This window comes from Haemorhous mexicanus, chromosome Z (genome assembly GCF_027477595.1).
Source record: "Haemorhous mexicanus isolate bHaeMex1 chromosome Z, bHaeMex1.pri, whole genome shotgun sequence".
NCBI classification, from domain to species: Eukaryota; Metazoa; Chordata; class Aves; order Passeriformes; family Fringillidae; genus Haemorhous; species Haemorhous mexicanus.
The window spans coordinates 61,035,998-61,063,672 of NC_082381.1; the positions used below are offsets into that span (position 1 = coordinate 61,035,998).

The 27,675-nt window shown below is 38.0% G+C and overlaps 1 protein-coding gene and 2 long non-coding RNA genes across 6 annotated transcripts; 2 read left to right on the forward strand and 1 right to left on the reverse strand.

Moving 5' to 3' along the window:
- Positions 1–6,371, forward strand: LOC132341527 (uncharacterized). Of its 2 annotated transcripts, none has more exons than XR_009490258.1 (4): positions 1–312; positions 397–479; positions 3,700–3,797; positions 5,217–6,371. It is a non-coding gene; the product is annotated as an uncharacterized LOC132341527 (long non-coding RNA). The 2 variants fall into 2 exon arrangements; XR_009490259.1 differs by having other exon boundaries at positions 5,254–6,371.
- Positions 5,823–27,675, reverse strand: LOC132341526 (uncharacterized). Of its 3 annotated transcripts, none has more exons than XM_059873147.1 (7): positions 27,522–27,675; positions 24,353–24,514; positions 22,382–22,504; positions 20,334–20,384; positions 17,986–17,999; positions 15,890–15,982; positions 5,823–8,551 (listed from the first exon to the last, which is right to left on the reverse strand). In XM_059873147.1, exons 2-7 carry the CDS (start codon positions 24,453–24,455, stop codon positions 8,363–8,365), a joined length of 573 nt encoding a protein of 190 aa, XP_059729130.1. In that variant the 5' UTR covers positions 24,456–24,514; positions 27,522–27,675; the 3' UTR covers positions 5,823–8,362. The 3 variants fall into 3 exon arrangements, with proteins under 3 accessions (XP_059729130.1, XP_059729128.1, XP_059729129.1); XM_059873145.1 differs by having other exon boundaries at positions 17,911–17,999; XM_059873146.1 differs by lacking the exon at positions 27,522–27,675 and adding an exon at positions 26,003–26,023 and having other exon boundaries at positions 17,911–17,999.
- LOC132341529 (uncharacterized) lies at positions 22,740–26,008 on the forward strand. The gene is made up of 3 exons (XR_009490260.1): positions 22,740–23,147; positions 24,247–24,341; positions 25,842–26,008. It is a non-coding gene; the product is annotated as an uncharacterized LOC132341529 (long non-coding RNA).

A 27,675-nucleotide genomic window follows, 5' to 3' on the forward strand; every position in this document is an offset into this window, starting at 1 on the left:
TTCCAGCGAGCGCAAGAGCTGGCAATCTCCAGGAGCAAGAAACTGAGCAAGGAAGGCAAGGGAACAGCAGGGCTGAGTAGGGAACTGCTGGTCAGACTGAAGGGAAAGAAGCAAAGGGACAAAAGAAGCAGTTGAGCTAGAATGGGTGGCCCAGGAAGAGCTTGCAGAGACCTTGAAGAGATCAAGTTTGGTTGTGCAGGGTCAGGATGAGGAAGTCCAAAGCAAAACTGGAATTGATCTTGGCAAAGGGCACAAAAAATAACAGGAAGGGCTTCTACAGGCACGTTAACCACAAAAGGAAGGCCAAAGAAGGTAAGCCCCTCTGATAAGTAAGGATGGAAACTGGTAACAATGAATAAGGAGAAGGCTGAGGTACTCAACATCATTTTGCCTCAGTCTCCAAGGGCAACATTTCTTCTCACATCTCCTGAGAGGATGGACAGCAGGACCCGGACTGAGGGAACAAAGTCCTTCCCACTGTAAGTAAAGACTAGATTCATGTCCACTTAAGGAATATGAGTGTACAGAGCTTTGTGAGGCCCAATGAGAAGCAAACCAGAGTCCTGAGGGAATGGCTGATGTATTTACCAAGCTGTTCTCCATGATATTTGCAAATGTCTTGGCAGTCAGGTGAAATCCTGGATAATAGGAAAGAGGAAAACATTGTACCCATCTTAAAACAAGGTAGAAAGGAGGACTCTGGGAAGTACCAGCCTGTCAGCCTCACATTTGTGTCTGGGATGATCATGGAATAGACCCTCCCAGAAGCTATGTTAAGGGACAGATAGGACAGGGAGGTGATTTGAGACAGCCAACACAGCTGCACCAAGGACAGGTCCTGCCAGACCAAGCCAGTGACCTTCTCTGGTGGGGTCACATCATGAGTGGGCAGGGGAAGGGCAAAAGATGTCACATATCTGGACTTCTGTAAAGCCTTTGACACATTCCCCCACAATATCCTCTTTCTAGAAGGGAAGGAGATGGATTTGCTGAGTGGTTTGTTAGGTGGATGAGAAATTGGTTGGATGGTGGTATCCAGAGGGTTGTGGTCAATGGACATCTGTGACAAGTGGTATGCCTCAGAGGTCCATATGGGGACCACTGTTATTTAATATTTTCATTATGACATAGACAAACAGATTGAATGCACCCTCAGCAAATTTGCAGATTACACCAAGCTGAGTGATACAGTTGGCACACCTTAAACATGGAATGTCATCCAGAAGGCTCTGGAAAAGCTTGAGAAGTGGATCCTTAGGAATCTCGCAAGGTTTAACAAAGACTACTGGTTTTGGCTGGTGTAGAGTAAACCTCCACAGTGGCTGCTGTGGGGCTGTGGTTTGGATTTGTGCTGAACACAGAGTTGATAACACAGAGATGTTTTTGGTATTGCTGAGCAGGGCTTGCACAGAGCCAAGGCCTTTTCTGGTTTTGGTACAGCCACACTGGGGAGGGGACTGGAGGGGCTCAGGAGGTCAGGAGGAGATGCATTCAGGACAGGTTATGCAAACTGACCAAAGGGATAATCCAGACCATGTGACATCATGCTCAGTGCATAAAGTGAGAGGAAGAAGGAGAAGGGGGGGAGGGTGTGTGTGTGTGTGTGTGCATTTGGAACAATGGTGGTTTTCTTCCCTAGTTACTGTTATGTGTGATGGGGCCCTGCTCTCCTGGAGCCTGCCTGCCCATGGGAAGCACTGAATTAATCCCATATTTTACTTTCCTTGTGTGTGTGGCTTCTGCTCTCCCTTTTAAACTGTTTTTATCTCAACCCCTGAGCTCTTCAGCTTTTACCCTTCTGATTCTCTCCCCAGTCCTGCTGATGAGAGAGTGAGAGGCTGTCAGGGTTTAGCTTCTGGCTGGGATCAAACTATGACACAAAACCAAGTGCAAGGTGCTGCACCTGGATTGGGGCAACCCCCAGTACCAACACAGGCTGGGGATGAACAGACCAGAACAGCCCTGCTGAGAAGGGCTTGGGGTGCTGGTGGGTGAGAGGCTGGACCTGACTCAGCAGTGTGCACTCACAGCCCAGAAAACCAAACGTGTCCTGGGCTGCATCCAAAGCAGTGTGGGCAGCAGGGCCAGGGAGGGGATTCTGCCCCTCTGCTCTGCTCTGCTGAGACCCCACCTGCAGGGCTGCATCAGCTCTGCAGTCACAGCACAGGAAGGACATGGAACTCTTGGAGTGAGTCCAGAGAAGGCCACCAAGATGATTAAGGGGTGGAGCACCTCTCCTATGAGGGAGCTGAGAGAACTGAGTTTGTTCAGCCTGGAAAAGATGCACCATCAGGCAGACCTAATTGCAACCTTCTAGTACCTGAAGGGAGCCTACAAGAAACCTGGAGAGATTATTTTTTTATTGGTAAGAAGATGTAGTGACAGGAGAAGGAGCAATAGCTTCAAATTGAAAACCAGTAGGTTTCAATTGGATATGAGGAAAAAATTATTTAGTGTTTTTTCTCTCAAATTTCAATCACTTTTGCTGACTTTCTTGCCCCATTATTTGTGTACTGTTGTATTTAGTATCTGTAAAACACGTGAGAAACCCTTTGTCAATAAACAGGCAGGAAAGCTGTATTAACCAACAATTTTGTTTCCTTTGTCAGTGTCTGCTAATTGCTTCTGTTACCTGCTTTGACACCAGGCTTGACCTAAACAACTTCACCAGAACACTGAAAATCTTGTGGCTTTCTCTTTGTAAATATTTTTATGAGTAAGCAGTGAAAATATCAGGTTTGCTGTTATAGTGTCCAAAAAATAATCTTAATGTTTAAGAAAAGACCATGCCTATATTTGGCCCCAACTTCAATATATAAAAAAGAAAAATACATTAATTGCAGGAAATTAATTTTTCTGATAGTAATTTTTGCAGTTTGTGAAAGTTAGGCAACTCTTGCAGCTGGGTCTATCTGATCTCTATGTTACAATACCTAATGTATATTCTGGTTTCTTTAATAAAATCATAGTTTATTCATTATTTTCACTATTGTGGGGGAGAATTAAGTAGATCCTTACACAGCAGCCTTGAGTTCACTCTAGTGAAATACTCTTACTGACACCATTCAAATACTGGGAAGATAATTATTGCAAGAACTATGTCAGAAACAATCAGGTAAAATGACACTAACTTTTAAATATTTCTGGTAATCATATTGTAAATACTTTTTATCTTCCAAATGACCTCTTGTTCTCCTTATACAATTTTCTGCTTTGAAATAACCTGTGTATTTTGATTTGACTTTTCTGGAGATCAAGAGGCAATCTTTCACTTGTGATGACATTTCTTCTGACTCTGAATGTGTTTTCTCTTGGCCTCAAGCCTGTATGTAATCCTGAAAACTTGTGCCTTGAGATGAAATCAACAGGATTTTTCACAATTTTTTTCTATTGTTCATCTGTGTGGTTTTGTTGGTTCTATTGACTTCTTTCACTCTTTGGATTAAATGTTCTGTGAGTTCCAAGACACAGAAGCTTCCTTTGAATCATAGGATCATGAGATACTTTATGTTGGAAAGAGCTGCTGGAGGTCATTTTGTCAAACCACCTGTTCAAAGAGGCTTACCTTCAGGTAAGGCAGGGGAGGTTGCACAGAGCCCTGTTCTACTGAATCCAGAAAAATTTAGAAGATGAATACTTGGTAATCACAAAGCCTCCTCCAATTCCTGTATCATCTATGTTTTTTCTTTTTCTTTACAGGCAGTGAAAATTCATAACTTGTTACTTCTGCCTATTGTTCTTCTGATGTGCACCTCTAAGGAAAGTTTGGTTCCATCGTCTCCACAATGCCCCTGCAGGTAGGTGAATAATTTCCTTCTAATCTCCAGTGCAAACAAAAAGTGCTGTCCTAGCTCTTCCTCCTCAGGTGCTCCATCCTCCTTACTTTCTCTTGCCTCTGCTCAGCCTTGCTCCAGTACGTGTTAGAAAGCCCAAAACTGAACACAGTACCTCTGTGTCATGGAGGGATTGATGCGCTGCACTTGTAACAGAGAATGGACCAAAGTGTTTTTTGATCTAAACCAGTGATTTACCGAAGTTTCATAGCAAATGTGAGAGTTGTTAAATCAGAAGTGATGGCAAAGAGCTCTTAAGTGTTTTCTGCATAAAGGACAGGGTCAGGCAGAACTATCAGAGACCCTGCTGTTGAGTCAGAGGTTCAGAAAGGACCCTGTTGCTTTCTAAACTTCTTTCATGAGGGGAGCTCACAGGCAGCTGCATCCAGACTTAGTGACAGACTTGGTCCATGTCTGAATGATGACATGGACACAATCAATTCTTTAGGTGGGATTTCAAAGTATAGGATCCTATCGATGATTTACCAAGGATCTGTTACAGCAAGGAATCTCTCAGCCTTGAGGAGTAACCTTGAGAGGTGTCCCTGCTCAAGGGGAGGTCCTGGCTGCATCCTGGATCTGTCCCATGGGAGAGATCAGTGGGCCCTGGGCTGTCCTTTGTTTGTGGAGGAGGATGGTAGACTTACACCAGCTGTACTTGGGGTTGGCACGTGCTCAGCTAGTCCTTGCCTTGTTGAACAAGGGTTATGGACCTTGGCTGCTGAGCAAGAGTTATGGCCCTGAACTGTTGTATCTGTCAGTCAGACATACCACAAACATCTCCAGTGGCCATTGCTTGAGCAGAAATGGGGGAAGTGGGGACACGTCATCACATACAGACATAGCCTTGAAAATGTCAAATAGAGGGGGAAAGCTTTTTCCTTGACCTGCTAGTCTGCACCCTTTAGTCATTCCAGACTAGGCTAGATCCAGGAGATCTAGGCTCTCTGTAATCTGGAAATAATTATCAAGGTTTGGAAAAAGAAATTATTTTTAGTTTTCAGATAAATGAGAACTTTTTATGGTTTGATGGTGTAATTAAATGTGGATAGCAGTTTACAAGAGACCACAAGATGGTGCTAGAGATGGACGACTTCAAGGAGCTGTATGTACAATAGCAGCCACCGTGTCTTGTTTTCTGGGCACCAGTTAGCCCATGTAATTGGCCAGAGGCAATGACGGGAGGGGCTCTTAGAGAATCTTCTTTTCTGCAGTCTCTTTATATAAACAGGGAATATGGGGAGTCACATTTGACGCATACAAACTATGATTTCTTTGGTTAGACAAATTATGGACAAGCAGAATCAAAACCAAAATGACACTAACATAATGTCTGTTTATATGCATCTTCAAAATTCATACCATGTGTATATGTAAAAGTAGCAACACTCAAGGGAGAGTATTCTTATGTTTGAATCAGCTGGGAATTACAAGATACACACATATTGTATTTACTGGGATGGCACCCTGACCACATCATCCTATCTAAGAAAGAAGAACCCTTGACATCAGATTATGAGTGCAAGGTGAGCTTTTAACACCAGGGAAGAGGCATAAATGAGTCCTTCTGCTGAGATGTTGTGTTACTGAGGATCCTTAACTGAAACTGCACAATTTGGATTGCTTACAAGTTTTAGCAGTATTGCAATTGGGCCTATGCAAGATTGTAATGGTTTGTTTAGACTGTGGAGACATTCAGTGTCTACTGAATGAATGTTGAACAAGAACTATGGCCCTTGGCTGCTAAGCAAGAGTTATGGCCCTGAACTGTTGTATCTGTCAGTCAGATGCACCACAAACACACTGGTGGCCATTGCTTGAGCAGAAGTGGGGGAAGTGGGGGCGCACCATCACATACAGACATAACCTTGAAAAAATGCCAAACAGAGGCAAGAAAAATGACAATTTCTAATTCCAATTTCTAGCTCTCTTGCCTCCCTATAATGAAGGAAATGCATGTAACACAGAGAAAGATCACTTGCTTTACACTTATTGCTGTTCTTCTCACAGGTTTTATTGTAGGAAGTCACAAGTATGGTCAAAATACTAGAAGTAATATATGAAGAATACTTACATTACATTGGTCTAAGCAAACAAAATGCAGTATTTTATTTATGGCACAGCTTTAGAAGGGCAGAAATGCAAGAGTGACATATATATATTATTATTTTATTAATTATCACATCTGTTAAATGAAAGTTAAAGAATATAATTATTGTTTTAAACAGCAAAATGCTAATTGTATTTCATATTTGAATGTTAGACACATTGGATTTCACTGTAAAGTGTTTGAAACTATATTTTTCTGAAAGGCTAAAAATGAAAGCCAGTCTGAAATGGCTTTCATTTTCTATTTTAAAATAAAATTTCTATATGATTTCCACCTCACATATTAAAAACTTTTCTGCCACTCACAAGACACTTAGATTAGTGGGAACTGGAAAATGTCAGTTTGAAGGGATTTTATGATCAAAATAAGACCCCAGCAAAGATTAGGATAGAGAATTTTTTAACTTGCCTTACTATGTACATTAAGAGTTATGAATTTGTCTGATTTTACTGTGTTTTATGAGAAAAGAAGTCATATGATATTAGTATCTTAGATATCAAACCCAAAATTTTACAAAATTACCACTGCTGTACTCCATTTTCCCTTGAATTGTTAAAAAGATGGCACATGGTAAAAGTACAAAATTCTGCATTAACCATAATTTAAATTTTAACTATAAAACAGATTCAAATTTAGCTGAGGTAAATGTTACTTTTGTGGTGATATCAGCAATGCTGATTTCATTAATATGCTTTTTACAAGCTTTATGGTGACTTGTCCTCTTTTCATCATTTTGCCATCTAGCACATTCTGTAATTTTGTGAGGTGACTACACTACCAATAATAAATGTATGACTATGAGGTGTTAGTGTATCAGATAGTGAAATTAATGTCCTTACTATGACTGAATATATTTCTTGTGCAACATCCTAAGTAGTTAAAGTTAACTTGATTCTAGTGTAATAAATGCTGAAATTAATATCTAGAGTTTTGGGGTTTTTTTCTTCACACTAACTCTTGGCAGTTTATTGAACTCTTGGTAGGTCCAGGGGTTGTAAGTATTATTTATAAAATACTTAAAAGTTCTCTTCAATGAGCATTATAACCAACATAAAGATTTTCACTATTTGAAGATTACAACAGGTAACCTAATCTTTTAAGGTCTCACACACCTTTGGAGTTTAGTTTACAACAGGAAATTGCATTATTGCAATGTGCATTGATTGACTGATTGATATTAGGATTCTTATTTAAGGTAATTGTTCATTATACTTGCTCAGGACTATTCCTGCAAGTGTGTTGTATTGTAGGCTCTTTTGTTGCAACTGAGCAGCAGTCTCTTGGCATAGGTGCATCATGTCTATCATTTATACACATACAGTCTCAAATTACTTGCATCACAGAAAATTGCCACTAAATCAGAGTGGAAGTTCATGTGTAGAAATGAAGAACCAGATCTTTAACCCTTATCGATCCTTGATAACTTTCAGGTTGTTTCTCACGTATTTCTAATAGGTTATGGTTTTCAGGGCATGGTCTATGGAAATTTAAGTGTCTACATCTTCCACTTGACACTGACAGACCCTGTTCCTCAAAGGTAAGTTGCTCGAAGGAGACTCTTATGTCTCCTCCAGTGTATCCCGCATAAACACTTAGTGTTTATTTTATTCAGTAATTTTGAACATTATTGTTTTTTCTGATGTTGTTCTGCACTCTGCTTTGCAATTGAACATATGATTGTATTTCCCTCTATGATTCAAAAGTGGAAGCCAATATGTCAGAGCAATTTTCTGGTATGTTTGCAGGCATCTTTCATGGCCCATCAGTTCAATCTGCCTCCCTCCCTCTGCCTGCACATTGAGCATCTGATGCTCTGTGTACATTTTCTTAGAGACCTGCCATGCTGGAGAGAAGCTGAAATTGCATAATGGACTATATGGGCTGGCTTGGAACTATAGGTGCAGAGACATCTTCTAGCTTCCAGCATCCTCCCTTATTCCCAGATAGAGTCAAGACACCTTTTCTGACTCTTTCTCCAAGTCAGACAGTCAGGTTTTGCACACATGCATTTAACAACTTCTGAAAGTTTTCTAGTCACATTCAAGTGAATTTATAAGAGACAGTTTTTAAAACATAAAATGTTTATCACATGCAGAACTAATGGCATATTTTATGATCATGTTCATATATGTTCCTTATTGTTTCCATCTTTGAAATATCCCCTGCATATTTTCCCACACCAGAATATTTTGTTTCCTTAAAAACATAACTGGTAGGTAGGACACAGAGACTGATCAGTTAGTATGTTTTTCATACTTGGCCTTCCTCTTTTGCTATTGAATGTACAGAAATAAAGGTGTTGGTGACTTAGAAATTGTGAAAATGCAAAAATTTAGCCCAGACAGAAATCAGTTGATCTCAAACTTCGTCATCTTCTTAGGAGCTGTATGGGCACTTAGGCCACTGAAAGGTAGACAAATTACTTTTCCTGTAAGTATGACACTCTGAAGTAAAAATTTTTCTCGTCATTGGGCTTTTTGTTTTCCAGCTTACGAATATCAAGTGAGTCATCATTCACACACAGATAGTATCTTTCGTCTTCATAGCACTGGAACTGCACCGATTCTCCTTGGTAATGCATGATGAAAAAGTTATTATCTTCACTCAGCTATGAAAATACACAAAGTAAAAAACACATTGTATTTCTAATGCCATTCTATAATGTCAAATATGACAAAAATTCACCTATGCTGTTGGCTTGTAATATTTTATGCTTGTTATACTTTTCTCCAGTGACTCATATTTACCAATTTTTAAATAAACCTTGGCAACAACTAATCATTTTGGGATAGATTCTGTGAAAACTATGAATAAAAATAATACCCTCAAAGGACCAATTAATACCAGACTAATAGATACATTCCTTTGCTTCACAAAAACACCAGCACAGTTTCCTCAGTGTATTTATGATAACTTAGGTTTTTCATCTGGTTATTTTCTCACCTTTGGCCCACCCTGTCAATTACCACTAGCAATAAAATGTCAATCCACAGTTTTTCTTGCCTCTTTTGAGGTAAAATTAGAATGTTACAGCAGAAACTACTCTTTAACAACCTAATCTCTATTACCTGTTGCTTTTCTGTATATCTCCAGTTTCCAATGCACTTTTTTTAAAGACCCATCTCTGGACCAACAGCTATTGTCTAAAGAGCTACTCTGTGTGTGTGTGTGTGGGTGCATGTGCTTGGGCTGACTGGGCACCTTAGGGTGGGGATGGAGAAATAGTTACAAAGAAACATCACACCAGAGAGAGGAAAGTATGTGCTGAAATCTGCAGGAACTGTTAAGCATGGGGCACCAAAGGGCTGCTGAACCTGCCCACGGTCTCCAGCACTCCTCCAATGCCTACCACAGGTCATGTAATCCTCATCACATCCAAGAGACTGCTGTAGCTGGACAGAGATTACAGGGCAGTGTGTGTGAAGACAGCTGCTGAAACCAGCACTACTGGGTGTGACTGTGCACAGCCGCCTGGAACCTGCTGGGCTGGGGGTATGAGCTCCGGCTCCTGCCTGTGTGCACTGAGCACGAGAGTAACTGTGAATACTGTGTGATGCTAACAGTGGGGCATTAATTAATAGAAGGTTGAGATTTGTGTTTCCCCCAACTAAGTTTCCTGCCAGAGAGCAGGGAATTTAGAGTATATTTTGGGAAAGACTGAAGGTATCACAATCAAATTATTTTAACTTTCCTTTCAAGTGACCTCATTGAGCACTCTTGTTCTGCCCATGTTCTATAAGTCTGCCCATGTTCTGCCCAGTTCTATAACTCTGACTAGTCTGGCATGCTATCATTGCTTAAGGGGACCTCTGAAAGGAAATGGAATCCTTGAGGAAAAGCAGGAGCACATTCAAGAGTACCAGCTTGCTGGAGATTGCAGCGTTGGCACTAACCACCTTTTGACAGAAGGAGCAACGTGTCCTTTCAGCCTGTATGACAACGGGGGATAGAAAGAAAATGTCCTGCAGTTATTGGAGAGTACCTCAAGGGAACTTGGGGAATACACCTTCTCTTATCAGCAAAGCGAAAATGGGAAGCAGCTAGAACATTCTGTCTGGATCAATTCAACGTAACAACAGTGTCTGCAGCTTCAATAAAAAAAATTAAAGTTTTAAAAAATCGTACTAAGAAAGTTGGAGAAAATTTGTCTTTGGGAAACAAATGCCTTCTAGGGACTCAGAATGGTAAAAAGTAAACATAAAAGGAATGTTTGGTGAAAGAAAACCAGCAGAAGCAAGGAGAGAGATTCAAATGTACAACGCAGAAATTCACTCTAGAGAAAGGGGGATTCCCAAGGGGTTTTGTAAAACAAAATTTACATGCTCGCAAAGGTAGATTGAGATCCAGAAATTTAAAAATACCTACTGTACCTGCATGAAATGATGGAAAATTAGATCGAAAACTGTAAGAAGAAAATTATTTGGAGAATGACATTATTTGGCTGGGGGAAGGAGGAAGAACTCAGAAGTATAATGAAACACCATTAGGGTTGAGATATGTAGCAGATCATTGGAAAGAGCAAAATGTTTTGCAAGAAATCATGGCAGAGGTGATCTTCTATTATGACATGTAAAGAAGGATGATGAGAGAATCTGGAGAATGTGGTGGACTGCTGCCAGATAACATTCCTCCTGAGGACAGTTTCTACAGTAGGACCCAAGACAATTTGCAAGTTTCAAGAAAAAAGCTACTGATTTTTAGTTACAATCTGATATTTTGCTTTCCATTGCATTAAATGAAGAACCAATTTACAGCTTAGGTTTCACATTTAATGACAAAAAATTCACCTTTATTCGTGTCCCACAGGTGATTCACAATTCACTTGAAATAGAGCATGCTCATGTCAGAAAGATGCACAAATATTGTCTTCACAGGCTAATGAAAAACATGTCAGTGATGGGAACCGCAGAAAAAGATGTGAGAGAGTAGTATACAAGTTTTAAAATAAACAGTCTCAAAATTATATAAGTCAGATCAAATATGGTGCAATGAGCATTACTTCAGGCTAGGTTCAAATCTTGCACTGTAACCTAGGAAGAAACTAGAAGATAAAAAGGAATGGATTTGAAGGCCAGCTGAAACAGAATATCTTGTGGTGTTCTGATGCAGTACACAAAGGAGTGTAGGGCACTCTGCAATCTGCCTTTTGCCTCTGATCAATGAGAATTCAAGGAATTAAAGAAAATGTGGTCAAAGAGACATGAGTCATGCAATGATGATAAACAAACTAGTAAAACTGAGCTGCCACCTCAGTTGCATCACAAAAGTTATGGACATTGGAAGGCATTGCAAATTATTATATTTGTGGCTGAAACAGGATTGATGACATACCAGTGAAAATTTTGGCTGTTGTGCAGTGCATGCACAACATCATGAGCTTCTCTTTCTTCCCACCCAGTCTCAGTGCGTAAGCTGGGATGGGCCAGAGGCTGAGATGGAACACAGCTGGGAGGACAGCTGTGTCAGAGTGGCCAGAGGGATACTTTATGTCATGTGAAGTCATGGCCAGTCATAAAGTCTGGTGTAGAGGATGGAAAATGTGGGATTGAGGGGATGGGTGTTTGCTTCTCAGAAGACTACTGCTCAGAGACTGGCTGAACATTCGTCAGGGGAGGAGATGAGTAAGTGCTTTTGCATCACTTATGGCTTTTTCTGACCTTCATATGTTTTACTTCTGAGGTTTTTTCTTATCTCAAAAATTTCCTTACTTTTGCTCTTGCTACTCTGCAATAAATGGATAGCATGGTGTTGGCTCTCGTGAATGTTAAATGTATGTTATAATGTTAAAAGAAGTTCTGGTGTCTTTTCATATAAGTTTTGTAATATCGAAAGTTGATCTCCGACCATTGGGAAAGTTGAAGCAAGAAGGACTGCACAGACTCCAAAAGGCAGGACAAAGGAGGAGCTGGGTCAGAAGAGTGACATATACATGAAGAGTTGAGAGGGTTGGCTTACCAGGGGCTTGGCTAGTCAGTGGCATATATCAAGATTACTGCAGATGTGGGCAGTGTGCATCTGGCTGCAGCTAAGACCCCAGCGCTGTCCCTTTTCCCTTATTCAGTCCCTTGCTGTGGTTCAATAAACCTTTTTGAATTTTAAGAATCAGGCATCATTTCTCACATATTCTCTCCCCTGTCCACTGGCAGGGAGTGGGTCTGCATGAATATCTGGGGCAGGGACTTGGATGCTGGCTGGAGCAACACACCTCAGTCTATTTTTTTACCACAGTTGATCCTTCCTGACAAATAGTAGGGCTGTGCTTCCACCCCTGGATCAGTCAGCTCCAGGTGTGTTGGACATCCCTCCACTGATGTTACTGAAGTAAACTGAAAGTTACTGAAAGTAAACTTTGGCCTGCACACTGCTGCCGAAGCAATCAAGAAAATTCTTTGGCAATATCAGCTGTAACATTCACTCTGCCACCTTTGATTCCATTCATACCAAAGGTGCAGGATCTCTGATACATGAGGTGTATCAGAGATCCTGCCCTCAATGGTGGTGTGACTTTGTTCAGCCTAGAACAGTCCACTTTCAACTTCCATCAGTCTTCTACACTGGCCATATGTGACTACTGAAGGGTGAGTGAGGCTTGCTGATCACTCCTTGGCTTTTCAATAGATGAATCAACTTTTGGAGCAAAAAGACTCAAAAACCTCAAGCTGCATGCTGGGTGCCAGAAAGGACTGTGCCTCTGTCAGCCTGCTGCCAAGCACAGTAAACATGGCATTGTCAGTACTTACAAGGTCAGAACATCAGAACCAAGGTATCTTGGTGGGCCTCGCCAGATTTTACATGTTTGGAGTTTATTTTGGACTACTTAACTGGAGTAAAGAGTAAGTCTCTTAATAAAGCCTTTCATGACTGCACAGCCTCTGGTATAACCTCTTTCCTTCTTTCTTGTCTTTATCTAACTACTCAGTAAAATAGAGAAGACTGTGGAATAAAAGCTTGTACAGCTCTTAACAGAACTTTCACAGTTGCAGTCCTTCAGGTCCCAGTCCACCCAGGCTGGGATATTCCAGTCAAAACTTCAGCAAATGCTGTCCAGACACAGTGATCTAATAACCTGGCATTATCCAGCAAGGAACAACAACTTGAAGAAAAACAGCCTGACCCAGCAATAGAAATTGTTGAATTCTATCCTTTAGTATTCTTTTAAGGAAATGTGTTAATTAATGAAGATTTGAAACAGAGGGAAGATTGAGTGCTACTAGTACTTCAGAAAAGCTGAGAGGGTAATGAATACATCATCAAAATCAACGGGTCAAGAATGTATAAAACACTATGGCTGAACCAGAAGTTTCACTAAAGTGAGATACTACAGATGTAGTAGCGTGTATGCACTGAAGAAGATATGTACTTCTTTGATAACCATTATGTGATCACTAATTTCTGAACTTCTGGAAGAGTAAAAAAGAGAAATAGTAAAAAATTAACACGTAATTAATGTAAATTATAAAATGGGAGCTGTCTTGCCTACTGGGAGAATTATGAGCAATGGGTGGGGGAACTGGGAATATCTTTTAAGTGGAGAATCCAAAGTGAAATACTGTTCTGTTGCTCTGAGATTATTCTGTTGTGTAGTTAACTGCATTTCTTTCTGTGATATTATTAATTATGGTAAGCATGGTCTATTATAGAGCTAGAATAATCACAGTTATAAGTAAATGCTCCTGAGTGAGCTATTGGGGTGGGCTTCTCCACTACTGCTCTGGCTGGGATGCTGCCACTGTGTGAACTGTGTGAGGCCATAGTTGTGCCTATAGTGTAGTTTTCCACTCCTACCACAACAGCATTGCAATAAATAATGGCTGTCACCTGTGTTGCCTTTCTGACTTAATCCCCAATCAGAATCAGATGTTATTGGAAACTATTACTTGTTGTAATTTTGAATAATTATTTTATTGTTATTACAACCTAATTAATACATTAAAATTTAATTTAATAAAATATTTTTCAAATAATATTGATTGTGAACCATGTTTCAAAGTTTCAATAGCCTTGGCTACAGAAATTAATGTTTACAACACTATATACAACTCTTCCTGGTATAACGATAGGGTCCACAGATTCTCACATTTCTGCTAATTCTACTGGCAGTCTTCAAATAGAAAAATAGAAAATGCCTGTGTTTAAGATTAGCTATTCAAAGCTGGCAGATTAAATATCACATTGCAGCCTTGAATAGCTTTGTTTTTATCCATGAGAAGTATTTCTCCATCTCAGGGAACTACTTCTACGCTTTCTCCTCTTAAGGACAATGCAGGCATTATTCATCACACCAGGAATTATTTACTGATCAGTACACTCATTTTAGAGGGTTTATGAAGAATCTCTTGATTCAGAGTTGCCTATGATTTTGCCTCTTTACCCAGCTGTATGTGGTTCAAGTGCAGGCTTCTGATTTTTCCTCATACAAATGAGTGACACTTTTTCTTCTATTTTGGGGTATCAGCAAGAAACCATGATAAACAGATTACTATCTGTCTTACTATGTAATGAATGAGTTTCCAGAAAGAATTTTTCATTTTAACTGTGTTTAAAAACTCAAAGTGATATTTAAGTCTCTACAGGCAATTGTTACAGCTCTTTCCAGATGTCTCCCAAAACTTGCTGGCCTAAAGACACTAAGCCTCTGTGAACAGCTCCACAGAAAAGGAATGTATTTTTATGTTTCAAAAGTGTATGAAATAAAAAAGTATGTTAAATATAATTTGCAAAAGTCAATATGACTGTGATCCTTTACAGCATACAAGGGTGGGGGGGGACGACTAAAAGTTGCATTAAAAATTTCCTAAGCTTTGCTGCTTTCTCCTTATTATAAGGCAGTTACTCATCTGCCTTATTATATTAGTGGCAGATGAGTAACTCAGCAGAACTTAAACTGAAGGACCCACTTAGATTTTCCAGGCCCAGAATGCCACAGATTTCTCCATTATTTGTAGTGTAGCTCATACCTTTTGAAAACCATTTCAGATAGATGTCAATTTACCAGAATTGGTAATTCAATGCTTTCTGATTTAGGAGGAAGGTCAGCATTTTAGAAATTTTGGACTGGGAATTTCATGTTTTCAGGGTTTCACAGTCCCTCTTACAAAGTTCTGAAACTACTTGGGTCCAGATAGCTCTAATTTTGCCTATTGAAATTGGAAAGATTGGCTTTTCAGTTGGGTGATAAAGCTACAGGGCTACAATCCTAATAAAAAATATTATTAGATACATATCCTTAGTTTTGCATTTTCTCTAGGTTATAACGTACTATTATCCTTAAGTTTAGGTATCCCAAAAAGCAACTAATTTCCTTCATGTACCTACTATGTTTGCTATATAGAGAAGAGTCAACAAAACCAAGATTTTGTCACAAAAACATGTGAAGAAATCACCAAGTTGTCTGTATTTCTGTCCACAAGGCATTACTCCTGATTTAAAATCATCTGATGATATGAAATTCATCAGATGAATTTCTGATTCATCTGAATAAACCCTGAAAATGACAGGGTTTTATTACTTCCCAGAAGTTTATGACTGATGGATTCATTAGTCCTTAAAACATCCTAACTTTTAATCTGATCCTTCTAGATCCCATCTGATAATATACTCACCCAGATTTTCTCCATCTTGCTGAAGAATTTGAGCCAGACAAAATCTACTTTGTGACTCCCTCCCTTTTTTATAAGCATAATAATTCAGGAAACATATCCACCTTTCATGTTTTAATTGAAAGTCAGTTATTTTGCCTGGAGATTGAAGGATGTAGTCATAAATACAAGTCAAGGGAAAATTTTGTATTTTCCCTTTTCTGAGGAAAAAAAGTCAGCTGAAAGAAAAGTAAGCAATTTGTCACTTAATGGGTAACAGGATGAATTTAGCTGCCCTTTTTACACACCTGTATTTTCATACACTGTCTCACACACAGATTTTTATTTGTTTGATCATGATTGTATACCTGTTTAAAGTCAGGATCTTCGTGACTGCAAGTTTTCATATCACTCCTCTCCACTGAAGGACAATCTGGCTCTGAACAGGATGCTTTTAAGACCTGTGTTTACAACACACAGATTTGTTAATTTTGTAATTTAATTTGGTAACTTTTTAATAATATTTTTCTTTTCAAACCCATCAAATGTGGCATTAGTTCTAAAGAAAACTGTCTTTTTTAAAAAGTTCATTAATTATTACATTTAAATAATCCCAGATGAATAAATTGATAAATTATTGAAAAAATTCCACTAATATATTCCTCTTTCACCATTTACAATGCAAAATGAATTGGGTTGAAAGCAAATACTCAAGACAGTCCTTCAAGCTGTGTAATGCTCAGGTCCTATTTAGAAATGCAGCCCTGATTGAACCATATTGTACCAGGATACCAAAACTTCTTCCAGAGAAGAAGCCTTGTCCTGTTCCATACCAGATTCCCTGTTGAGACTAAGGAAATTATTTGTATTGAGCTGGAAAAAGAAAGGTTTGTGATCTTTCCAAGGTTTTTACACATTTGGTAGACACCAAGTATGTCTTAGTTCATCTTCAGATAAGAACTGCTTTCAATTATGTCAAGAAACATAATCTGGTATGACCAGAAATTATAAAATTGTTAACTGGAAAGTAAATTGTTGTGGCCGCGGCTTTCTCCAAAGAGAGCAGCAGGCAAAACTTTCCCAGGCATTGTCCTGGGGAGGGCTGTGAGAAGATCAGAGAAAAGATTGCTAAACAGTTCTTATGTCACTTGCTGCAGTTGTTGTTGTGCACATCTGGAATGTGTTATGGAAATTTTTTTACCAAAGGGTGATTTCTTAATTGGCCACTGGTGATGATGTTTGGGTTTAATTGACCAACCTGGTCAAAGCTGTATCGGGCTGTCTGCAAGGGTGATGATTTTCTTAGAAGTATAGTATAGTACAGTACAACACAGTACAGTATAATAAAATGAAATAAAGCAATTGATCAGCCTTATGGAACCATGGAGTCAATGCCAATTATCACCCTGTCAGGGACCCATGCTACGATAAAATCCATTAAGGCTCAACACTCAGTTCTTCTCTTGATTTGGTGAAACACCCTTCAAACAATTGATTTATATGGAGGCAAACTCTGCACCAGAAAAAAATCCTTTGAAAAGAGTTGTGGTTTCAGGGACAGAAAGGAAAATGCCTTTCTGTGAGTAATAGAGTCAAATACGATTTATGTGTCTCACAATATACATTTCCTTAGAAAAATTCGGGAAATTGATTTCATGTCATTTGTGAGTTAAAAATACATGAGAAACATCCAAGACTTTTTGAGAAAGCATTCGGTGATTTACACCATCATGTATGGCTGACATTAGACAAAGGGTTATTCTTTATCTCAACATCCCTGTGTAAACAGAACTTGGACCTTTGCTTGGCTTTAGACGGTAAATTGCAACATAGCATTCTTGCTCAGACAGATTTTATCAATGGTTATAATCCCTCTCTGGGGAAGACTAGCCTTGCCTTCCCTTCCTATCAGAAACAAACCATCTCAAGACTGGAGAAAATGGGAATGCTTAGACACCAGATGGCAAATGTTTGAAACTGGGTGTTCAGATGTGTTTTCCCTTCATCACATTCCTTGTTCTGTGATGTGCATTCATTGGAAGAAAATAATTTCTGTCTTTTTCATCTCTTTCCAAGGCAAGATTCCTGCTTTTTACTCCCCTCTTATTTTCCTGCATGTTTTCTGGCTAAGAAGCTCTCTCTTCCTCCACAGAGACTGGACCCCAATATTCCTGACTTTCTCCTAGTGGCAGTAGTCAACTACCCAAACCACAAATTTTTGCAATAATCTTCTCGGAAGATTTCACAAAAAAGAATAAGGAGACATACTCAGTAGTTATGAAACGTGGAAGGTGGTAAGAAAAATGAATTTGAAAAGTTCTGTGGGGGAAATTGTCTTACAGTAAGAGAGAGCACCCACGCATTATAAAGAAAATAAACAACTTCTTACCTTCAGAGAGAGATGCTTCTTACCCTTGCACAACAAGACAAATTCATTAAGTTTTGATCTCTGTGTGAGGCTTACCAAATTTTTAGAATCTGTTTTACACAGAAGAGAATATTGTAAGAATATGAGTATCGCTTTCTAAAATAAAGAAGAGCTGAATATGCTCTACAAAGAGGAAACATAGTTTATAGGCATGGGAATAGAAATAAATACAATCACTCTTGATACCATTCTCTTATCTAAAGTATTTAAAGTCTGTGACTTTGTGAGACTTAAAATTTGCCATATATATAGTTCATTTCTCTGCTTTAATGGTCAATGTATAAAATGTCAGTTATTCATTACTCCATGTCATATGAACTACAAAGGCATATGTAGTGGTAGAAAACTCATATGTGTAATAAACATGTTTATGGTATACACCTGGTTATGTATATGTCAATGTGGAAAATGTAGCATTTTTCCCCTTCTGCTTTCTGCATGTTTCTAGATAAAAATCCTTCAACTATTATAATTGTGGATGCATTGGATTAATTCCATTTTTGAGCTAATTCTGTTTTTTCAGCTGCAGGAAGTAAGACAATATAAATAACATGGAACATTCCTCAGCCTGATAAAGTGACAAATGTTCATTGTTACTTTCTGGTACTTTAACGTCAGCAAAAAGTAAATAAATTAGGGTACCCTTTGCTAACTCATACAGCACACAAGAGCATTACCTAGCAAAACCCTTTATATTAATGACTTCTCAGTGATGCTATATTTATCTGACTGACTTGCAAACTTACTTCAAAACACATCACTTATACTTTTAGAAGTATAAGTGTTCCATTTAAGGCAAAAAATATAAAAGTGGCAGTTATCTATATGTTTAACTGCAGCAGCTGAATGCAAATTTGAAAGACCTTAGATTATTATGCATTATCACTTACAGTTAAGGAGTTTGGAGTTTTTTACATATTACTAAAGACATTTTTTAGCTTTTGGAGAATATTCAGAATTAGCAGAATGTATTCATCTCACTTGACTAATTTTAGCTGCTTTTGGCCCTGATTTTAGTTACCTTAACTTTCCTTAACTGTAATGCTTTTGTATTACTCTTCTGAAGGAATTTTTCTGAGACAGCTATAGCATGAAAATAGCATAAAAATCCTTGTTAAATAGTGAGAAAAGCTCAAACCGACTAAGCTTTATTCAGTTGAAATGAGTACTTAGATAAATATAGTAGGCTACTATAGCAGTTCTACAATTCTGTAATTTTTATTACTTTTTGTGACGTCACCTTAAATTGCCTCAGCTGCAGTTGTCCAATTTCAGTTGTGGCATTTAAGAGACACATCAACAGGCAAGAGAGGTTTCTTATCCAGGTCAAGAGTGTTCTCTCTTGAAGGTAAGAGTGACAACAAAGGAGGTATGCAGGAGCCCATCCAGTTGACCAGGGACATCCATCAACATGACTTATATCCTAACTATGCTTGTCTTTCTCCATCTAGAATTTACTGTGACTTGCTTATACATTGTTTATTCTAAGTCTAAAGAAGCCCAGCTTTCTCTGTCACCTTTAAAAGACGTGACAAGTGGTCTATCAAGCAGCCAGAGAATGGTAAGGAAAGTAAGGAAACTTTCTGTGATTGTATATCAATGATACTTCCACTCTCTGATGAATTTTTAATTAATTACCTTGTCTCTCTGGTCACTAAAACCTTACCAGAGTCTGAGAAGCAATTTTAAAATCCATGCAAAGAAAATGCCTTGAAATTAAATAAATAAAAACACATCTTGCTTAAGGATATCCCTAAAATGTAAAGCTTTGGGATCTGGGAGGATATCAGTATTTTTATACTGTTCCCTAGAAATCTCCATTTGTCTGTTCTTCAAGGCGCAGTACTGGACCAGATTTGTTCTCATTAGTTGCAGGAGCCCTTGGTGACTGGAATTCAAGTGCATTTTTCTTTCACTGCAATACCTGAAAATATCTTTGATTTTCTCAATAATTTTGTAAGTGTACAATATGAAAGTTCCCAAAGCATGCCTGCTTTTTCTTCATAGTAATTTCTCTTTGGTTTTCTTCTCCTGCTAAAACAAGTCTTCACTTTAAGACTCATACATTCCATTACTGGAACACCCACACTTTTCTAAAAAACAAATTGTATGTTCCAGTTCGTACACAATATATTCCCTTACGTACATTTGTTTTCAGTCCAAGCTACTATTCCTAATTTACAAATTTTGTAACTTTGAAATTTTCTTCTTACGGAACACAGAAAAACTCTTTTATTTTTAGAAATGTCCAGTAACCTGAGCTAAGTGAAAAATCGGATACAATATGTTACTTTTAATGGCAAATCTATGTGTAAAACAATACTACCTTCTTTTCCTACACTCTAATGTATCTTCAAAACCAGACCCTAACAAAGAGATGATACCTGTTTTTCCCTGCTCTTCAGTCCTTGTGAACACGCTCAACCACGCAATATCTAAAATAGAAGGTATTTAACAAATATGTGGTGTTAGAGAGCTACATTCCTCAGATTTAAAAATAATACAAACAGTTTCAAGAATTGTTTTGAAACATAATCGGAGAAGTGTGTAATTGCAATAGATATCAGATTTCTTTTCTTGAGGGTCTCTGAATTCATTTAACCCTGTAAGGCTGTACAGTTAGACTTGCGAACAGGTACACTGAAGTCTGAACACTGAACTTAAAATGTGTATTGATTGCTTAGTTATATTTTGCAACCGAGAATGCACCTAAGAAGCAAGAGGTCGGTGACCACCTGTAAAGCTTAGTATACTAATAAAGAGGAGCCTGAAGTGCTTTGGCAGTGAAAGTGAGTACCTTAGTTTTAATTGTTTGGGATTGGAAGGCAACATGTAACAATAGCAGGTTGTTTCTGGCTTTTCTAACATCAGCCTGAATCACACAGCCAGTCAGCTGTGTTTATACCCACTTCTGGTGTAAAATGTCACAAACATCCTTGTTACAACTTGTTCCTAATTTTATGCTGTCTTAACTGCATCATGAATATATGTCTTTGGTGCTTATGTGCACAAAAATATTACACAGCATTTCCTTTTCTTGTTGTTGTTGGGTTTTTTTTGGAGTCTTGTTTTGTTTTGGTTTGGTTTTGTTTTTGTGTTCCAGGAATATCAGTATCTTCTACATCAGGATTGTCAGACTATGTATCTGTTCATAAAAAGTTTCCATCATATACCTAAATGGGTTTTGGTTCTGTTCATAAATTAACAATAATAATTGTCTGAGTGACTCCAAAATTTGATGGAATTCTCAAGGAAAAGATACTGAAAAATATATAAAACACACTTAAATACCCTATTAGTGTAGCTACTGTTATTCTCAATTTAATTTAATGAAAGTTATAGTAATTCAACTAAAGATTAATTAACTAATTAATCTAACTAAAATATTTCAACTTTTTCCTCTATTTTGGTTAAAAATGTGTTTTAATGAGTTTTTTTTCCTACTTTCGCATCTCTGGAGATGGTACCATTCTAGAATAAATGCATCATTCTATAATAATAGCATTTAATATTATTTAACTTTCTCTACCAAAATAATATCCTCTAACAAGTCTTTGCATGATGATAGTTAAGATAACATCTTTGGTGTCAAATACTGAGGCCCCATTTGAGACAGAAGAGTCCAATATAAAACAAAATAACCCCACAAATTCCAAAATGTTCCCTGTTCTCCATTTTGCATTTGCTCTTGAGCATTACCTTTCCTTTGTCTCTCTTTTGAGCTAAATGTCTAGACTTCCCACTTACTCAAAAGGGCATGAACAATATAAGCTTATAATTTAAATATATAACATACCAATTGTAAATAAGGGTAAAATTTTTCTTATATTATTATCAATATTCATACAGATCCAATATGTTGTTATGTCTACAGAGAACAGGATCACAGAATAATTTAGGTTGGAAAAGACCCTTATGATCATTGAATACAACCATAATCTGACACTGCCAAGTACACCATGTTCCTAATCATCACATCCAAACATCTAAATCCCTATGGGGTGGAGACAAAAACACTTCCCTGGGCAGCCTGTTCCAAAGCTTGGCAGCACTTGCAACAGAGACATTTTTCCTAATATTTAATCTAAATTTCCCCTGGCACAACCTGAGGCCATTTCCCCTCATCCAACCTCTGGTTACTTGGGAGAAGGGCCCAACCCCCACTTGGATACACCCTCCTGTTTGGCAGCTGTAGACATAAGGTCCCTCCCGAGCTTCTTTTCATCCAGGCTGAACACCCCCAGCTCCCTCCACTGCTCCTCACAGGACTTGTGCCCCAGACCCTTCCCCAGCTTCTCTGGACATGCTCCAGCACCTCAATGTCTTTCTTGGAGAGAAGCACCCAGGGACACATGACACATAATAGAACATTTGCAAATTTCCTGAGTGCTATACATACAATTGGTGAGTTTTGGTACGTAAGGAATGTTACCTTCATGGGATTGTGAATCCTTGGTAGATATTTCATGATGACCATCTTCATCTATATCAAAATGCACTGTTTTTGAATCTTCAGTTAGTATATAACATTTCAATGTTTTTCTCAGGCAAAACACTAAGAAAAAATGAATTATAATTATTTTTGTATCAACAGAGAAATTACAACATTCCATCAGGAAAGAGCAAGTACATTTTTTAGCAATCTTTATTTGATATTCTGTGTGTATTTGAACTATGAGCAGCATAGCCAACATATACTGGAAATTATCCAGCGGGCTTAAGCAGCTGGTTTGAGGGCTTGGTATTGGTGTGAAGTAGGAAAATAAATATGTCTTTGCTTAGAAGGTTATGTCAGTGACCAGAAAATATATATCTCAACCTTTTAGAGAAATAACATAAGAAAACTTGAGTTTGACACAATAGCTTTCAAGTCAAGAGCCTGAGGAACAGTATAAGAAAAAGGGATGGTGGACACCATGCAGATAGCTGTGTTGAAAAAGACTAAAGATTAATGGGGACAGGATTAACTTGAATGTGGGAGAGTGGGTCCACATTTGCAGTTGGCTGGTGAATGACTTGAAGTAGCCGATGGAGCTCTGTGGGAAGCCTGAGCCAAAGCAAGGTTGTTCACAGAAGTCTTTGAGTGGAGAGATGTGAAAAATAAAGTTGTATGTTTCTTTATGAAGAAAAGAAGAGATAAAGTAGGGAATGTTTCTCTGCAGCATACTGTTTATAGACTAGTTTCCTCTATTTCATAGGTAAGTACTTGCCTCTTTCCCAACTTTGCGTTTTGAATATTGGATCTTTTAGGTTAAAGTGCTAGCTAAAATAGCAGCATTTAGTTTGGGGAAAAAAACCCAGAAAACAAACCAACAAACCAAGTCCTTCTAACTAAAAGCTTCCAGGAGGGAAATTGTTCCCTTTCATTCCTAAACACAACTGTGTTTTTCTGGATGTCAGAAGGATGTATGTCCAGACGCTTGGATAGTAGACACCTCCAGAATAACATTATAAGTCACAATTTTGATTATGTTCAGCTGAACATTGTTTTACTGGAAGAGATTTGATACTTTCAAGTGCAGTTAAGAGGTTTCTGAGATGACAAATACCTCCAGGGCATGCTGCGAGATAAAAAATCCTGTATTTGCCAGAATAATTATGCAAACAAAACCACAGGATACACGGAATGCATCAGCAGTAGCATAATGTTTTAGGAATTCTTGACTTCACCAAAAACTTTTAAACTTATTTTATAATAAGATACCTCCTCTGAAACATCTGTATTTAGGCAAATATTTTGAAAAAATTGCATTGTTTCCAAGAAGCTTTCTTTCCACCCTGTTTAGGCTGAGCAAAAATTCTGCAGAAAGAGTAGGATGATGCACATCCTGACAGTTTGAATCACACACTCCAGAAGTGGCAGGTTCTGTGTTGGACCTTTGATTATATGCATAGCTGATTTGTGGTTGGACAAAGATTTTTCTCTTCAAAGGCAGCTGGCAAGCAGGCTTCCAGAAAAAAGGATGGGTTGTTCTAAAAAGCAACAGAACAACTACAATAATCAATACAGCAAACCTTTTAAAATTTTATATTGAAGTAGCTATATTGTAAGAATTTTACTTATAACTAGAATTACAAGAACTAGTACAGTGCCCAAACTAGAATGGTTGGCAGGTCTGCTTATCATTCACCCTTTTCCAGGGAAGTACATTTGTAGATTAGGAATTACTGGTCTGAACATGGTGGGGTGAAAAATGTAATGTCAGTATTTTAAGGAATATTTCTGTTCTAGTTGTTTTAAAGGTAGCTTTTGGGGTCTATTTTTCAATATTTTTCAAATACTTTTATTTTTGACAGCATTATAGAAAAGCTGTTCCACATGCTTACCTTTGTTGGATTTTGCCTTGGATTGGAATACTCTTTTCAAGATTACAAACATATTTGTCACTCAGGTAAGAGTTACCTGGAACTGTTTTCGTATTTTGAAGCAGATCTTTCTTCTTCACAGACTGCCTTCTACGGGGAGGCACTTGATACGGCTTTCTACGGCCTGAGCGGAGCAGCATTGCAGAGGTGTTGAAGAAATACTGAGGACGATGATCTCACTTGACTTCCTTTCTGAGTCCTAAAGCAGGGGTTAGAATTTGTCACAAGGCTTTGTGTTTCCTTTGAGAAGCAAGTTTTCAAATATAATTTTGATAAATGACAGTTAATAGAAGTAGATAGACTCAAAAAATGTTTGACTGCTTGCATGATCCAAATCTTTGTCTTGCAAAGCAAAAAACCTGCATTTCCAGTGATGGTAAATCAGTTAACTACCTAAACTTTCACTAAGATGCACACCTACATGGATAACACCATTGTGTTGAACAAATATTGAAAGACTTCCCCTTGGATAATATATAAGCAGTGGCTTATATATATAAATTTGTGGCTTCAGTTTTTGTTTGTCAGCCATAGGAAACTAGCTACATTTTGCTAACTGAATTGGAAAATCACATTCATTTTGTGGATACAGTATAAGATAATTGCCAAAGTATTCATAAGTGATTGGAAATGATGCTTACTTCAAAACAACATAATCTGACTCTAAGAGGTATTTTGCAATCTTAAAGCAAGGTTCGGGAAATCTTGCCTTAGAAATGAGGACATGAATTTGGAAACTTGAGGAATATGTTATAATTGTTAAGGAATATCAGATTAGATATCTGAAGGAGAGGCTGATATCTAAGAACTACTTTGATGGTGAAACCACCCAGGCAGCTACTAAGGTATCCCAAAATTACAAGTTAAATCCCTGCATTGCAGAAAAGCTAAGGATGTTACTTTGGTTTAAAGGAAAGACAGCTGAAATTCTGAAGTCTACATGCTCACCTGTTTATGGCAAGTGCAGACCAAAGAAAACAATGAGCTTCAATTCTGTCTAGTATCCTGGTGAATGAAACACCAAGTGTACCACTTCGCCAAGTGAAGATGGATACAATTTTAGCCCCATGCAGCTTTGCACAGAATAATTAAATATCTGTCAGACCATAAACATTCTGGCTCTGCAACAAGTGTAATGATTTGTAAATTCATCCAAGGAAGAGTAGGGCAGTTGTGTTTTCTGGTTTGGCTCACTTCCCTGATGCAAAACTTCATACATTAAATTTTTTATGTGAAATGAAAAACTTCTGTCCCTGGCAGTTCTCTTGTTACCAGACTAAAAGGGATAACTAAGGCTCTCATTCACTCTCTTCAGCTTTAATTATAGCAACATTCAGTTAGATAACTGAAAAGTTTAACATTTGTTATTTGGGATTGCTCTTCCTTGTGAACGGGGCTCATATAAATGAGTGATAACTTGCAGTTAGAGGTAGAACAAAAAGTCTGGGTCTTTCTCATCTTGCTGCAACTGCTTTATCACTGAGCATTCTTTAAAAAAGGAAACATGCTGTGTGTTTTTTCACAAGGAAACTGGTCTCTGGAAACTTCCTCCTGGATCGGGCTCTATGGTGTCTGTGGATAGTAATGCCACCTTGTGGATCTTGAGAGTCGTAAGTCTCTAGGCGTTCACTAACCAAGCCTTAAGACTTTGCTACGTCTGTGAGGCTCAAAAACACACGTCACTTACTCAAGTTTCCTACTAAAAACAAGTGCAATTCTAGTTTGGCTGCTCTTGATCAGAAGTTCTGAAGATCCCAATTCCTGCTTTTGATCAATGTTCAGTCTTGCACCTGCTTTACGTACACTCACAACAGTAAGAAAAAAAGAAGGATGTTCTCAAGTCAGGACAGAAGAATTCCTAAAGAGGTCAGGCCAGTTCAAAGACATTCTCAGAAACATGTTTAGGAAGTGGATAAATTCTGAAGAAACTTTCTATGATTAGTTATGGACAGGTAACCTTGATGTTATGAAGGACTGTACTAAGTTTTAATTACTTTGTCTTGTTTAAACAAGTACAAAATAGAAAAGTCTGTGGAATGACCTTCACCTCTGTTGGCTCTCCAGAAGCCAATTAGTTGATTTCCAGAACAATTAAAACTCCCTAAAATAAATAAAACAAGCTTTCACACCTTGAATTGCCATATATTCCTTAAGACTGAGTGACATATAAATACTTCCATTTCAAGAAACATTTCCTGTCATTACATGTTCTTATACACACATCACCTATGCCCACATTTTTCACTCTTTGCCAAAGCCTTTTATGCCATGTATATCTTCCTATGTTGATTTCTTTATCCTAATGTCTTTCATACCTATATCTTCAGTTCTTTTCTCTCTTCTGTAAGGTATACATTGAAGTGGACTAAGATTTGGTTATTGTTCTTGGCTGCAGAGGTGTCAACCACTGTTTTCCTAACTTGGATCTGATTAGTTCCATTTTGCATCCAAACTGAGTATAAGGGAATTAAAGTTCTTTAAAATGCTGAAACTAGCAGCAGTCTAACTACTCTTAATAAACTAATGAGTCTGTTTGTGGCCAATGACAACAAGATCACACTAAAAGCAGAAGAAATTTGTTTTTTACTACTACACAGATTCTATTCATTCACTGATATGAAGATAGCAAAGAAAACCTGTTATATAACCTCTCTTGCTCCTGTTGTGATCGTGTTTGCTCTCTCTTTCATTTAACCCCAAGATACACGTGATCATAAATTTTAATTAAATCAAATTCAGTACATGAAAACAACAATTAGAATTTTGGAGTTCATCCATATGGTGGATATGTGTTCCAAATATTATCTCACACTGTGTTGACAAATTCCTAACATGATACGTCTAAGGTCCTTACAGGGTCAGAACTGTTTCAGTTGAGTGTATTGGGTCTCAGCTGACAGGCCTGCTAGCAGAGGTAGTTATTCCTCCAGGTTTATTCTAATTCAAAAGTGGATTTAAAAGAATTTCTGGCATCCTATAGCTAATAAAAAATGAGGTTATAGTCTCTTTCATATCACACTTTACAAAATCATCTAAACTAGACACAGGAATACACAAAAATAACATAAAGTAGATGAAGAAAGAGATTTCTTAAGAAAACTTTAAGTTCAACTGAAAAAATCACTCTTTCATAAAATGTCAACAAACAGTCTGATAACATAATCTTAAATTATTTAATCCTGCTGTAATCTGCCATTCTTGCTTACCTTACTTTGTCTCTGCTGGGATACTTCAACTGAACAGAATGCTAGAAGCAGCTCTGTTACAGCCAATTTATTGCCTGAACAGAGGGCTGGAAGCCAAACCTCTGAATAAAACAAAAGTCTGACGTGGATCTAATCTTCTAGATCTCTACACACT

Coding starts and splice junctions, on each gene's coding strand:
- LOC132341526 (XM_059873145.1), bottom strand. CDS start 24,455: ATGCTGCTCCGCTCAGGCCGTAGAAAGCCGTATCAAGTGCCTCCCCGT. Junction 22,505..24,352: donor AAATACGAAAACAGTTCCAG/GTAACTCTTACC, acceptor ATTTTTTCTTAG/TGTTTTGCCTGAGAAAAACA. Junction 20,385..22,381: donor GGATTCACAATCCCATGAAG/GTAACATTCCTT, acceptor CTTCTATTTTAG/ATATTGCGTGGTTGAGCGTG.